This window comes from Leucoraja erinacea, chromosome 5 (assembly GCF_028641065.1).
Source record: "Leucoraja erinacea ecotype New England chromosome 5, Leri_hhj_1, whole genome shotgun sequence".
NCBI lineage: Eukaryota > Metazoa > Chordata > Chondrichthyes > Rajiformes > Rajidae > Leucoraja > Leucoraja erinaceus.
The window spans coordinates 21,328,102-21,344,496 of NC_073381.1; the positions used below are offsets into that span (position 1 = coordinate 21,328,102).

General features: G+C 45.7%; 1 protein-coding gene across 1 annotated transcript in view; it reads left to right on the plus strand.

Moving 5' to 3' along the window:
• Nucleotides 1–16,395, plus strand: part of hmgcll1 (3-hydroxymethyl-3-methylglutaryl-CoA lyase-like 1) — an 86,617-nt gene that overhangs the window by 27,664 nt on the left and 42,558 nt on the right. The window contains exons 6-7 of the mRNA XM_055635221.1: nt 5,142–5,205; nt 6,389–6,577. Coding sequence (XP_055491196.1) covers nt 5,142–5,205; nt 6,389–6,577 — 253 coding nt within the window. The remainder of the gene's footprint in view (nt 1–5,141; nt 5,206–6,388; nt 6,578–16,395) is intronic.

The following is a 16,395-nucleotide window of genomic DNA, read 5'->3' on the forward strand; positions in this document are numbered from 1 at the left end:
CAATTCACTCGTCCAAATCATTAATATATATTGTAAATAGCTGGGGTCCCAGTACTGAGCCTTGCGGTACCCCACTAGTCACTGCCTGCCATTCTGAAAAGGACCCGTTTACTCCTACTCTTTGCTTCCTGTCTGCCAGCCAGTTCTCTATCCACATCAATACTGAACCCCCAATACCGTGTGCTTTAAGTTTGCATTCTAATCTCTTATGTGGGACCTTGTCGAAAACCTTCTGAAAGTCCAGATATAACACATCCACTGGTTCTCCCTTATCCACTCTACTAGTCACATCCTCGAAAAAGTCTATAAGATTCATCAGACATGATTTACCTTTCATAAATCCATGCTGACTTTGTCCAATGAATTCACCACTTTTCAAATGTGCTGCTATCCCAGCTTTAATAACTGACTCCAGAATTTTCCCCACCACCGATGTTAGACTAACTGGTCTGTATTTCACTGTTTTCTCTCTCCCTCCCTTTTTAAAAAGTGGGGTTATATTAGCTATCCTCCAGTCCTCAGGAACTACTCCAGAATCTAAAGAGTTTTGAAAAATTATCACTAATGCATCCACTATTTCTGGGGCTACTTCCTTAAGTACTCTGGGATGCAACTTATCTGGCCCTGGGGATTTATCGGCCTTTAATCCATTCAATTTACCTAACACCACTTCCCGGCTAACCTGAATTTCACTCAGTTCCTCCCTCATTTAACCCCCATCCCTTGCTATTTTCGGCAAATTATTTATGTCTTCCTTAGTGAAGACAGAACCAAAGTAGTTATTCAATTGGTCTGCCATGTCCTTGTTCCCCATGATCAATTCGCCTGTTTCTGACTGCAAGGGATCTACATTTGTTTTAACTAATCTTTTCCTCTTCACATATCTATAAAAACATTTGCAGTCAGTTTTTATGTTCCCTGCCAGTTTTCTTTCATCATCTATTTTCCCTTTCCTATTTTGCCTTTTGTCCTCCTCTGCTGGACTGAATTTCTCCCAGTCCTCTGGTAGGCTGCTTTTTCTGGTTAATTTGTATGCTTCATCTTTTGTTTTGATACTATCCCTGATTTCCCTTGTTATCCACGGATGCACTACCTTCCCTAATTTATTATTTTGCCAAACTGGGATGAACAATTGTTGTAGTTCGTCCATGCAGTTTTTAAATGCCTTCTATTGCATATCCACCATCAACCCTTCTACCTGCACTCAGACCATAACCCTCCATTCCTTTCCTGTCCATATAACTATCCAATTTATTTTAAATGATAAAATCGAACCTCTGCCTCCACCACCTCCACTGGAAGCTCATTCCACACAGCTACCACTCTCTGAATAAAGAAGTTCCCCCTCATGTTACCCCTAAACTTGTAGTCAGACTAAAACATTGGGTGTCTAAATTGCACCAACCAGCACACTTAATTTGCCATTAGATCGTCATTGCCATTAGATTGTCGTTAATACTTAGCTCAAAAACTTTGCATAATGTCAATTGATAAAGCGTAAAGCAAACAGAATATTAAGAAGATATTTCCGTAAACAATATGATTTAAACAGTTCCTTGCTATTAGTTCTAAAAAGTTCTAAAACTCTTATGATTTGAATACAGACCCCCATCTGGATTGCTAAGAAGAAAAAGTAATTACATATCCAGAAAATAATTTAACATTTGATTAAAGTGGATGTGTGGGAGTTTTGTTACACTTTAAAATGAGATTTCAGCGAACCAGAGAATTAATCTTACATTGGATTAATTATGGAGGATTTAAGTTGAATGTTTGAATATATTATGCCTGGTTCCACAACCATCTTTTATACAGGATGACACAGAAAATGCAAGAAAAAAATCAGCAAGTCAGGCAACATTTCAAAGCCAGGTTTCTGATCAATGACCGTTAAATATAGCAGATGAAACAGCTCTGATGAAAGGTTTGTGTTTGTTTAGTTTAGTTTAGAGATACAGTGTGGGGTAAAGGCCCATCTGCCCACCGAGTCCATGCCAACCAATGATCATCTGCCACCAGTTCTATCCTGCATACCAGAGACAATTTATAGAAGCCAAATGACCAACAAACCTGCACGTCTTTGGAATGTGGGAGGAAACTGGAACACACGGAGAAAGCCCATGCGGTCACAGGGAGAACGTACATTCTCCGTAAAGACAGCACCCATCATCACGATCAAATCTGGGTCTCTGGTGTTGTAAGGCAGCAACTCTACCGCCGTGCCACTGTACTGCCTTTAATTGATCTGAGGTCTTTCTGGAGCGCTAGTATGGGTGTTGTGGGCTGAAGGGGCTGTTTTCCAGAGGGCTAGTATGGACATTGTGGGACAAATGGATTCTTGGGGTTGCAGCTCAGTCACTCAAGCCTGGTGTGCTGGCAGCTCCCTCACGGCTGATGGGCTGGCAGTTGACTCACGGTTATTCTTTGAAATTCCATTTCAAGCAGGGTGCAAGGCCACCAAATTCAAATGCAGTTTCCTACCATTTCAAGCAGGGTACATGACCACCAAATTCAAGTGCAGTTTCTTACCACTTCAAGCAGGGTGCAAGTCCAGCAAATTCAGGTGTAATTTCCTCCCACTTCAAGCAGGGTGCAAGTCCACCGAATTCAAGTGCAGTTTCCTACCACTTCAAGCAGGGTGCAAGGCCAACAAATTCAAGAGGAGTTTCATACCATTTCATGCAGGGTGAAAGGCCACCAAATTAAAATGCAGTTTCATACCACTTCAAGCAGGGTCCAAGGCCACCAATTTCAAGTGCAGTTTCATACCACTTCATGCAGGGTGCAAGTCCACCAAATTCAAGTGCAATTTCATACTACTTCAAGCAGGGTGCAAGTCGACCAAACTCAAGTGCAGTTTCATACAAATTCAAGCAGGGTCCAAGTCCACCGAACGCAAGTGCAGTTTCTTGCCACTTCTAGCAGGGTGTAAGGCCACCAAATTCAAATGCAGTAAATTCAAATGCAAGGCCACCACATTCAAATATCATACCATTTCAAGCAAGGTGAAACCACCATAAAACCACACAAAACACCAGATAAACACCACACTCACAGTTCAGTAGACATTCAGTGTGTTCAGTTGATTCACAGCTCAGACAGTCATGACCTCCCCCTCCCCCATCTTGCAGAGACTGAGCCACACCCACACTTCCGCGTTTTATAATTCCTCCCCCCTCCCACCGGAAGGGGCTTTGCCTTCATGGCGTGATTGACAGGAGAGAGATTCTCAACATTTTTTAAACACTAATGACACTTTTATTTTTCATTGATGGGAAGAATCCTCTGCATCTGATGAGCGGGGGTGGGGGGGACGGGACTGATTAAGATGGCCAAAAATCACAGCCGTAAGTGGTAGCATTTTATCTAAAATCAGTGCAAACAGGAAATTGTCAAGTTTAGACTTTTAATCATTTGCCAGTTCAAACCAACCACCACCAACCATTTGCTGTGCTTTATTTCAAACCAACCACATTTTCATTTTTAAAACCACATTAAGGGGACCCAAGGTCAGTAAAACCACACTCACAGTTTAGTCGACATGTGTTCAGTGTTATTCACAGCTCAGACTCATAGACGTGACCCTCTCGCTCCCCCATCTTGCAGAGACTGACTGAGGAACTCAAGACTTCCGGGTTTTATAGTCCGTCCGGAAGGGGCGTGGCCTTCAAGAGAGAGAATCTCAACATTTTTTAAACACTAATAACCCCTTTATTTTTCATCAATGGCAAAATCCTCTTGTCCTGCACAGCTATGGGGGACTCTGAGTAAGATAGCCAAAAATCACAACCGTAAGTGGCCATTTTTTTTCTAAAATCAATATACAGAACAACAGGAAGTGGTCAAGATCAGACTTTTAGTAATATAGATATCAGAGTGGCATAGTGGCACAGCTGGAAGAGTTTGTGCCTCACAGTGCCAGTGACCCGGGTTTGATCATGACCTTGGATGATGTCTGTGTGAGGTTTGCACGTTCTCCCAATGGACCATGTGGAATTCCCACGGGTGGTCCAATTTCCTCTCTTGTCCCAAGCGCTAGCTGTTTGGTTGGTTAATTGGCCCTAATATGTAGCGAGTAGTAAAATTTTGGGAGAGTTGGATAGAATATGGGAAGAAATATTCTTTATTCTTTATTCTTTATATATTATAAGGGCTTTATTCTTTATCCTTTGGAGCGCAGAAAGTTAAGGGGGGACTTGATAGAGGTCTTTAAAATGATGAGAGGGATAGACAGAGTTGACGTGGATAAGCTTTTCCCACTGAGAGTAGGGAAGATTCAAACAAGGGGACATGACTTGAGAATTAAGGGACAGAAGTTTAGGGGTAACATGAGGGGGAACTTCTTTACTCAGAGAGTGGTGGCTGTGTGGAATGAGCTTCCAGTGAAGGTGGTGGAGGCAGGTTCGTTTTTATCATTTAAAAATAAATTGGGTAGTTATATGGATGGGAAAGGAATGGAGGGTTATGGTCTGACCGCAGGTATATGAGACTAGGGGAGAATACGTGTTCGGCACGGGCTAGAAGGGTCGAGATGGCCTGTTTCCGTGCTGTAATTGTTATATGGTTATATGGTTAAATAAAAAAAATGTGATTAATATAGGATTAGTGTAACTGGGTGGTTGATGATCGATGCAGACTTACTAGTTAAAGGGCCTGTTTTCATGCTACATAATTGTATGATTCTAATTTAAATCTAGACATAATACAGTCATGCAGTGTAGGAACAGGCCCTTCGGCCCAACCTGCCCACACCGACCAACATGTCCCATCTACACTACTCTCACCAGCCTGTGTATGGCCCATATCCCTCTAAACCTGTGCTATCTATGCGCCAGTCTAAATGTTTCTTAATAACCGTGATAGTACCTGCCTCAACTACCTCCTCCAGCTGCTCATTCCATACACCCACCATCCTTTGTGTGAAAAAGTTACCCCTCAGGTTGCTATTAAATGTTTCAGCCCTCACCTTAAACCTGTGTCCTCTGGTTCTCGATTCCCCTGCTCTGGGCAAGAGACTGTGCGTGTACCCGTTCTATTCCTCTCATGATTTTGCACACTGATTTTATTTTATTTATATCATAAATATTTTTGTTTCTGATTTCAATAAGCAAACTAAACATTTACTTTTGTTTAAACCATAGGTATGTGTCTTGTGTAATAGGGTGCCCATATGAAGGATCCATTCCACCAGCCAAGGTTGCAGAGGTAAGCTGTGCAATCAGTGTGATACTGGTGATTGGGTTAATGCAGTCTTTACCCATATAAATTAAAATTACATAGATGTAAACAATTTGGAGTAAAAAAATAAAAGCATTTGTCCTGTTCATTGGAAAAACTTTTTGTTACTATGCCTGCTGTTGATGATGTCTGCCGTAAGAATTCAAAGGATGTTCAAAACTGTTCAAATTAATTTGTGCATTGACATGTGGGTGGAGAGGTGTTCAGAAGTGCCAGTTGTTGCTTAAGTGTAACAATGTGGTGTCCAATAACTGCATTTTTTTCTCCAATGACCTCAGAGTGATACAGCTTTCCTTTCAATCAGCATAGAGTCATAGAGAAAGATGGTCTAGAAACAGACCTGTTGGTCCCCTGAATCCGCATCAGTCATCAGCCACTCAATTTTACCTGAATTCTTCTCTAACCCATTACATACTCCTCACATTATCAACAATATCCTCCAGATTCTACCCCTCACCAACCAGCAGCCAATTAACCCGTCAATGAGCACGTCTTTTGGGATGTGGGAGGAAGCCAGAACAACTCAGAGGAAATCCATGCGGACACTGGGAGAATGTGCAAACTCCACACAGACTGCATTGGAGATCAGGGATTGGAGCTGGGTCTCTGGAATAGTGGGGCAGCTGCTCTACCCTCTGCACCACTGTGCCACTCATTGCAGTATCTTGTAATTGGCAGGATCAAGGGCACCCAAATAACACCATTTAATTTAATACTTAATCTTTCATAGAGACAAACAGCATGGAAACAGGCCCTTCAGCCTAACTTGCCCACTCCGACCAACAGTCCTACCTACACTAGTCTCACCTGCCTGCGCTTGGTCCATGTCCCCCAAACCTGTCCTATCCATGTAACTATCTAATTGTTTCTTAAAATTTGCGATAGTCCCTGCCTCAACCACCTTCTCTGGGAGCTCTCTCCATCCACCCACCATCCTTTGTGTGAAAAAGCTATCCCTCAGATTCCTATTAAATTTTTTCCCCTTCAACTTAAATCTATGTCCTCTGGTCCGCGATTCACCTACTCTGGGCAAGAAACTCTGTGCATCTGCCCGATCTACTACTAGCATGATTTTATGCACTTTTCTGTTGTTTAATTTTGGTACGTGGAGTGAAATATGATGTTGTAACTCATTCCTATGTTTTTGTAGGTGGCACAAAGAATGTACAACATGGGTTGCTATGAAATCTCCCTGGGAGACACAACAGGAATTGGTACACCTGGGGACATGAAGGAAATGCTTCAAGCGGTGCTGAAGGAAATTCCCAAAAATGCACTGGCGGTTCATTGCCATGACACATATGGGCAAGCTCTGGCCAATGTCTACGTAGCTCTGCAGGTAAGGCCAAGTTTAGCTGAATAGGCAGATAATCAGGGCAGTGAGAGTTTGACCAGGGAGTTGCGGAGGGGATGGTCTTTGCGGAAAGCAGAAAGGGGTGGAGATGGGAAGATAGCCCTTGCTTTCCCTCTCTCTCCATCCCCTCCCCCTTCCCAGTTCTCCCACCAGTCTCACTGTCTCCGACTGCATTCCATCTCTGTCTGGTCCACTCCCCTGACATCAGTCTGAAGAAGGGTCTCGACCCGAAACGTCACCCATTCCTTCTCTCCAGAGATGCTGCCTGTCCCGCTGAGTTACTCCAGCATTTTGTGTCCAGCATTTAAACCAGGGCAGGACTTACACAGTAAATGGTAAGGCCCTGAACAGCATTGGATATCAGAGATCTAGGGATACAAGTGTACGTGAAGTGGCAGCACGGGTGGCATTCCTTCATGAAACAGGGCACTGAGTTGCAATGTCATGGAACTGCTGCACAAGGCATGGGTAAGACCACTTTTGGAGTACTGTGTACAGTTCTGGTCACCGAGCTTGCGAGAAAACGCCATTAAATTGGAAAGAATTCAGTAAAAATTCACAAGAAAGTTACAGGGACTGGAGGGCAAAGCTTTTGTGTTAAAAGGAGGAATTATTTAAAAGGAACGTATGGGACAGGTTTTTAATGCCAGTGGGCCGAAGAGCCTGTTTACTTGCAGTATAACTAGGGCCAAAGAGCCTGTTTACTTGCAGTATAACTAGGGCAATGTAGTGTACAGCGACTATGTTGATTGCTGTGTGTAATACTTAGCACCTATAGTTTTGTTTTAGTTTTAGAGATATAGCGCGGAAACAGGCCCCTCGCCCCATCGAGTCCGGACAGACCAGCGATCCCTGCACACTAATGCTTTCTATCCTAGGGACATTTTACAATTATACCAAGCTAATTAACCTACAAACATGTAGGTCTTTGGAAGACGGAAGAAACCGGAGCATCGGGATAAAAGACTTGCAGGTCATGGGGAGAATGTACAAACACCATACAGACAGCACACATAATCAGGATCGAACCCGGGTCTTTGGCACTGTAAGGCAGCAACTCTACCGCTGTGCCACAGTGTCACCCTGCAGATACCTAATGCTCATCAATATTGGGAGACTGCAATTTAAGTCACTTAAATCTAGCAGCTTGTTCTGGAATAAATAAAGGAAAGATGGAGCGAGTGGATTATCAGTTTTCTCAGTACAGGTCTGGAACTTTGGTGTGGGAAGTGAAGGAAGAAGTGTTTATACTCAGGGCGGGAGAGCTTCTATAGCCCCACCCCCACCCTATTTCTGCAGGGGGGGGGGGGGTGGGAAGACATTGCCACGGACGTCAGTTCTAAGGGCGTTGGAACAACTTTGTTGTTGGAATAGTACTTCATCGGTGTAACCAGAGTTCCTGAGGTCTGCGTAGTTCCACCAGCTGCTGCCTCATTTATTCAAAAACTACCATCATCGTTATTCTGCAAACTTCCCATCACACTCCGTGAAATCTCCTGCACCTCACACTTATTATTACACTTACACTTATTTCACACTTATTATGACATAATTGCCACCTAGCGTAGCCCAAAGGCCTTCACAACAGAAGGTTGTTTAACTGCAATTGAAGCAGAAAGCTTGAAGTTCTGAAGAAAGGTCTCGACCCGAAACGTCACCCATTCCTTCACTCCAGAGATGCTGCCTGTCCCGCTGAGTAATTACTCCAGCATTTTGTGTCTATCTTCGGTGTAAATCAGTATCTGCAATTCCTTCCTACACGGAAAGCTTGATATTCATTTTGTTCCGTCGGTGTGGCTCTTCCTCTCAAACTGTACATGAAAGATCTATATTAAAGGAGTGGGGACGACTTTCATCTGCAAAGAGCAGCCCTGGCAGTTTAAATTGCCGTTTTATTTGCGAGCTTTTTTTTGGTCTCATTCACAGCCGCCCTTCCCCAAGAGTGAAACAGTACTTTTCAGGGAAGTCATCCGCAGCAAGGATCATATGATCTTTGATCTGAAGTGAACGAGTAGACAAAGCTTTATCTACTCGGTGATGTGTGTGAATGTGTCAGTCACACCGCGCCCAAGTTCAGGGTAAAATAGACGCTTAAGGGCTTGCGCTTCGTTGATCTAAACGGTTGAACCGCGGTGATGGGTTAGTGCCAGACGGACGGGGGGAAAGGGATCTGTTCATGATCCCTCCGTGCGACACAAAACCACGATAACACGATACCAGAGAAAGGGATTGTGCTTGAACTGAGCGCCCGCCACCTGAACCCTCTGGGCTGATGACAAGGTTTTGTGGTGTAGCGGTATAAATGACAGGGGGGCCGCGGCAACTTTGCAGTGTGTGAGATCCACTGTCCAATGTACTGATGGATGCGATGTAGCGACGCCGCTCTCCCCCCTTCTGCACCCATCTCTGGCAACCTGTCCCTCCGGCAACCGGTATTGTCTGACAGTGGGAGCTAGATGCACAAAGGTGCCAGTCAGTCAATAACTCTCTCTCTCCCCAGCTTTCTCCTTGCAATGCCGCTTCTTTTGACTGTTGCAGGACGCGGTAACTTCATTAGTTAGACCGCAATAGTAGAACGAAAATATTACATTACGCCGCACAAAGTGAACGGTATAATCATAATCTTTCACGTTGTCCCTGCTTCATTATATAATGGTGTGAATGTCATTACTGCTCTGAACAGTCTCAGACAATATTTAACCATCAATTGAATAAGGAAGGACTGGGGGCTAAATACCAAATGTAAAAAAAAACCTCCAGTCCCTAATCCTCACTCCCACAGCGAAGTTTGAAAGCAAAATTATAATTTCTGCACATCCGGACGAATTAACTCCCTAATTGTCCTCAAGAGATGGTGTCATCGGCAAGGCGGCATTGATAGGCAACGTCTAAATGCTCTGGAGTTGTGCGGCTAGTTGGACTATTTTGGCAGACACACAAGCTTGGATTCACTGTCGGGGAGAACGTGGGAGGTCGGGAAGATTTACTTCTCAAAAATACACTAATGAACCATAATTTAAAATCGCCATCTGATAGTTTCCTGAGCTCTATTGTAATGCCAATGTTTTTTAAAATAATTCTTCAATTATTTAATTGGCTGGATTTAAATACCCCAGAGCGGGATTTGAACTCGTGTCACCTGATGATTTGGTCCAGATCACTCAAGGTCTTGCAATGTAACCCTTATGTAACCTTTCTGTTCTTGATAGCACTATCAAAGGGTGGCAGGACCGCAGAGCAACTAGAAAGATTTAATGTGTTGGAAGGAACTGCAGATGCTGGTTTACACCAAAAATAGATATAGAATACTGGAGTAACTCAGCGGGTCAGGCAGCATCCCCGGAGAAAAGGAATGGGTGACGTTTCGGGTTGAGACCTTTCTTCATTTTGGTGGCAAAAACGGGAAAGCAGATTATTATCTAAATGGTGGCCGATTGGGAAAGGGGGAGATGCAGCGAGACCTGGATGTCATGGTACACCAGTCATTGAAGGTAGGCATGCAGGTGCAGCAGGCAGTAAAGAAAGCGAATGGTATGTTGGCTTTCATAGCAAGAGGATTTGAGTATAGGAGCAGGGAGGTTCTACTGCAGTTGTACAGGGTCTTGGTGAGACCACACCTGGAGTATTGCGTGCAGTTTTGGTCTCCAAATCTGAGGAAGGACATTATTGCCATAGAGGGAGTGCAGAGAAGGTTCACCAGACTGATTCCTGGGATGTCAGGACTGTCTTATGAAGAAAGACTGGATAGACTTGGTTTATACTCTCTAGAATTTAGGAGATTGAGAGGGGATCTTATAGAGACTTACAAAATTCTTAAGGGGTTGGACAGGCTAGATGCAGGAAGATTCTTCCCGATGTTGGGGAAGTCCAGGACAAGGGGTCACAGCTTAAGGATAAGGGGGAAATCCTTTAAAACCGAGATGAGGATAACTTTTTTCACACAGAGAGTGGTGAATCTCTGGAACTCTCTGCCACAGAGGGTAGTTGAGGCCAGTTAATTGGCTATATTTAAGAGGGAGTTAGATGTGGTCCTTGTGGCCAAGGGCATCAGAGGGTATGGAGAGAAGGCAGGTATGGGATACTGAGTTGGATGATCAGCCATGATCATATTGAATGGCGGTGCAGGCTCGAAGGGCCGAATGGCCTACTCCTGCACCTAATTTCTATGTTTCTATGTTTCATGCTGAGAGTGAGGGGAGAGGGAGACTAGAGATGTGGAAGGGTAAAGTGTGAAAATGACAGATTTAATTCCTCGCTCGGGATTTAGCTAGTGTTGGGATTGATGAGGGGTGGAGGGAGGAGGAGGAGGAGGGTGGTTGGGGAAGTGTTAGAGGGTTTGGGGCGTGGTGGGGAAGGGTTGTGTGATGGTGGTGAAGGGTGGTGCAGAAGGGTTGTACAGTAATGGTGGGATCCAATGCCGACAGTGTGGAGATGGTTGTTTCGTTTTTCATTCTACCTGCAAAGTCTGTAAACCTTACGATGCCCACAATGTGATTTGGGAATATGAGTGTGGGCTTAGGCATCAAAAAGTTCTGACAAAGTTAGAACAGCAGCTGCTTTCTTAATTAAAAGCTTTTCAAAGCAGGTCATGGTGATAGGTTGGAATTAGCTTCCACAATACTAAGTTGGACCTGTTGGGTCCCAGTCACACGGGTGGCCTGCTCACCCAATCCAACCCATTCCCCAACACAATATTCCACCACTCATTCATAGCCCCTAACTGCGCAGGCACAGCTCATTTCCCCTCATCCCCGAGCACTCCCTCCCCCTCCTCTTCATGTGTGGGAGGGGAGGAGGAGAGGGGGGTGGAAGTGGGGTGTGTGGTGGGGGGTTGTGTAGTGGGAGGAGAGGAGGGGTGTGGGGTGGGAGGGGAAGAGAGGTGTGTGTGGATGGGAAGGTGTAGGGGTGAGATGGTGGTGTGGGGGGGGGGGGGTAATGGGGAGGGGTGTGTGTCAGGGGAGGAGGTGTATACGTGGGTGGGAGGTGTGGGAGGGGGTAGGAGGGTTGCGTGAGGGAGGGGGGTGTGTGTGGGAGGGGGGTGGGTGAGGGAGGGGGGTGTGTGTGGCAGGGGGTGTGTGTTGTGGGGGGGTGTGTGTGTGGGGGGGAAGGGTGTGTGGGTGGGGGGGAGGGGTGTGGGCAGGAGGAGGGATGTGGGGGGGGGGGGTGTGTGGATGGGGGAGTGCTGTGGGGGGGAGGGGGTGTGGGCAGGAGGAGGGATGGGGGGGGGGGGTGTGGGTGGAGGGGTGCTGTGGGGGGGAGGGGGGTGTGGGCAGGGGGAGTTGTTGGGGGAGGGTGGTGTGTGTGGTGGGGGGGAGGAGTGAGCTCGGAGAAAAGATGGGGGAAGAGCCATGTGAGAGGGTGGCATCACAGGGGACTGGGGGAGGAGCCAGCGAGGGGGACCATAGTGGTAGTGACTGGAATTGGCGGTGCGATGGGGACTCACAGCGGGCGCTGGTTGCTGGTCTTTCTCGGCTGGGATCAGAGTCTCCACTTTCTGTTTGGTGACATTAGCGACATGTCCTACTACGGTCTCCGGCTGGGCTGGGTCTCCGGCTGGGCTGGGTCTCCGGCTGGGCTGGGCTGGATCTTCCATGCTAGGCTGGGCTGGGCAGGGTCTCCGACGTGTCTTCAACGCTGGGCTGCTTGGGGCTGTGCTGCCTGGGGCTGGGCTGCTTGGGGCTGTGCTACTTCGGGTCCCTCCAAAAATTGGAAACCTCCACTGGCCATCCTCAGCTCTAGTAAAGACGCGATGGCACAGGAAGGGGTGGACCGTCCCGGTGAGTGACAGGGAAAGAGATTTAATTTGCGCGGCGTTGAACGGCAGGAGAAGAGATCGATCTGCGCATGCGCTGTTTTTAAGATTTTTTAAACCTCGCTAACTTTAACGACATTCAACCGGTCGGAACGAAACGGTGCAATCACAGCGTAGGAGTGAACTGGCGAAAATTCGTAGCGCTATCGAGAACCGTTTTAGCGCAAATGGAAAGACCGCACAAACTGGAAGATAACAAGATCACAGATGACATCTTTCCATAAATGCCTCCTAAGAAACGTTCTGTACCCGAGTCTCCCTTGTCCCTCTGCCAATCTCAGAAATCTAACATTTCTGATCTACCATCCTTTCCCGAACTGTCTGATTGTTTTTATCAGAAAGCCGAGGACTTTACAAAGATTTGTCTGAAGTTTATTTTCAAGATAAGCGGTCTCCCACGTGATAGGTTAGCCCGGGTTTCTCTTCCCACTGATGCTGCCTGATCTGCTGAGTATTCCCCTCATTTTATGTAGTTTTATTTCAGGCTTCAGCCATCTGCAGTTTTTATTTGTAATTTTTAATTTACCTACATGCATGAAGTCAAGGCACACAACTGACTTGCCATCTGATGATCTCGGATGAGTCTCTAGGGTCAGTGCTTGGTGAGATTGCCTTCTCTGTCCAACATGGGGGAAGAGTGAAGGGGAGGCAAAAGATAGGGTAGACAATTTTCCTAGGGTGGGAAAATCAAATACTAAAGAGCATAGCTTTAAGGTGGAAAGGTTTAAAGGAGATATGCGGGGCAAGTTCTCTTATCTAGAGGGTGGTGAGCGTCTGAAACATGCTGCCGGAGTGTGGTGGTTGAGGCAGATATGACAGTGGCATTTAAGACTTTTGGACAGGCACGTGGATATACTAGGGAATGGAGGGATATGGATTATGTGCAGGCAGAAAACAGTTGGTCATGGTCTTAGCAACATGTTTGGGACAGACCTTGTGGGTCATAGGACCTGTTCTTGTGATAACGTTGTAAGTGATAGAAGTAGAATTCGGCCACTCGACCCATCAAGTCCACTCCGCCCATCAATCATGACTAATCTATCTCTCCTTCCTAACACCATTCTCCTGCCTCCTCCCCATAACCCTTGACACCCGTTCTGATCAGAACCGTGATGTTCAGTTCTACGTTCTACGAAGACCTTAGATTGGGAAGCCATCTTTCTTCGTCTCACTGTGGAAATGTTTGACATTGTGAGCTTCAGTCCAAGTGAGCTTTAGTGCACCACCCTCCTCCAACCCAACCAACACAAGCAAGAGCAACATGATGTGGGGAACGTGCCTGTGAAGCCCCAGTGGCTGCCTGTTGAGTGATCTTCAGAGCAGATCGCTATCAGAAAATGACAAGGGCACTGTTTAAATGGATATGATGCACATTCTACAACTTTATCCTGTCTCAAGATGTTTCAAAACCTGTAAGTCGAAGTTAGCGAAAAGCTTTCAACAGCAGTCCATCAAATGTACATAATTTGGTTATCAAGGTAAAAGTGAAGAAAAGGAAATGTGGTTTGCAAATTAATCGTCAAAAATTTAGCTAGAAAATCTATTGCATTTTTACAGAACAAAAGCAATGGAAAGATAATAATCTCTTTTTTTCAAAAGTCAGACTTTTGTTTCTTTTAACCCGGTCAGTCATTGTTAAATGGTTTGCCATTCTTCACACCCACCGCTTACTACTCTAAATGACGTCCCCTGATGGCCTTTCGAGCTACTGAAACCAGGGAAATCCACGTTCTGTTCTCAGTTGGTTCTACATTTGCTGCTATCAACCAGACTGGATTGATTGAAAGATACAGCATTGAGAAAACCCTTTCAGCCCACCAAGACTATGGTGACAATTGATTAACCAATTTTCTTATCTACACTGGGGGCAATTTTTACAGAGCCAACAAACCTATAAACCAGCATGCCTTTAGGATGTGGGAGGAAACCAGAGGACTCGAAGGAAACCTACACGGTCGGAGGGAGAATGTGCAAACTGCACGCATACAAAATTTGCTTAAAATCAAAATGGGCTTCAAGCATTAGCCCATGATGAATCCTTGGACAAGACCCTTCATGTTGTGTCCTAAAAATGTCATAACATTCCAATAATCCAGCATACCAATACTCATATCAAAAACACTCCTCACCTGTATGAGCCTATTACCTAGGAATATCTATTAAAGACTCTATCCCCTACTCCCAATTCCTTCTGTCTATGCCACATCTGTGCCCAGGATGAGGTTTTCCATACCAGATCATCGGAGATGTCCCCATTCTTTAGAAAATGGGGGTTCCTCTCTTCCATTATAGATGAGGCTCTCACTAGGGCCTCCTTGATATCCCACAGCTACGCTCTTGCTCCCCATCCCTCCATTCGCAACAAGGACAGAGTCCACATTGTACCCCATCAGCCGTCGCATACAGCATATAATCCTCCAACATATTTCACCAACTCCAACGGGATCCCAATACTGGCCATATCTTCCCATCTGCACCCCTTTCTGCTTTCCGAAGAGACCGCTCCCTCCGCAACTCCCTGGTCAACTTGTCCCTGCCCATCCAAAATACCCCCTCCCGAGGTACTTTCCCCTGCAACCGCAGGTGATGCAACACCCGGAAATAGGCTCCCAAAGTTTACCCCCTAGTCTAGTTCAGCAAAAACACTGACTCATGCACTGGACCAACTAAACTTTATTTTTAGAATGAACACAAATTCCCCTATACGATACCTAACCACCGCGGGTTCGATCCTTGTCTCTGCCTGGCCAAGCACTTCAGTGGAAGCAGACACTGCCCAAAAGGTCACGCAGTCCCAAGCGCTCTTCCAGAAGATCGACACCGATCTAAAATGGGGGTTACCTTTTATAGGTCCACAGACCTTGAGGGGCCGAACCACATAGGGGTGGTTTCCCAAACAATCCAATCATGCATATCAACACATTATTGACAGTTCTCCAACCCAATTACAGAGAGTCTTAAACAATGTTTCTTACAGAAGCTTCTGGAAGGAAGTCAGGTTAACTAAATAATGCAACATTTACCCTGGAACACAAACAATTCTGCCAGGGCTGAACACTCTGGCCAATCAACAAACAGCAGGGTAACTATCTTGCAACATTATTTACATCATTTACAATCCCTTTGCAGCAATCCAATCAAAGCAATTCATTTAAGTTTCTTTGCAGACTTTTAATACATATTACCAATTAGGAGGAAATTAGGAGAACACCTGGATCTTTCACCGTACTGCATATCAATCTGAGGCTCAGACTGGCCGGAGCCATCCACAGCCTGTTTTTTTACCACTGACAAAGGTTAAGAAATCATACTTATGCAGGGATCCTCCATTTTATAGTGTCTTTAATTTGGTCAATATCACCACACCTGTCCCTATTCCTCTCCCCTCGACTGCATCCAAGGACCCCAACAGTCTTTTCAAGTGAGGCAGAGGTTCACTTGCACCTCTTCCGACCTCATCTACTGTATCCACTGTTCCAGTTGTCAACATTTGTACATTGGCGAGATCAAACACTGGCTCGGCAATCATTTCACTGGATACCTCCGCTCAGTCCGCCTTAACCTACCTGATCTCCCGGTTGCTCAGCATTTTAACTCCCCTTACCATTCCCAATCTGACCTCTCTGTCCTGGGCCTCCTCCATTGTCAATGAGGCCCAGCGCAAATTGGAGATATTTTGCTTGGGTAGCTTACACCTCAGCAGTATGAACATTGACTTATCTAACTTCAAATAGCCTAGCTTTCCCTCTCTCTCCATCCCCTCCCCCTTCCTAGTTCTCCCACCAGTCTTACCTGCCAGACTTTGTTCTGCCCATCCTCCCTTCAAAGCTTCCTTCCCCTTCCCTCCCACAGTCAATTTGAAGAACAGTCCCGACCTGAAACATCACCTATCCATGTTCTACAGAGATGCTGCCTGACCCACTGATTTACTCCAGCAATTACTCTGCAGCTCCTTGTTTCCACAATTGACTATTCCATTGCAAAATCTCCT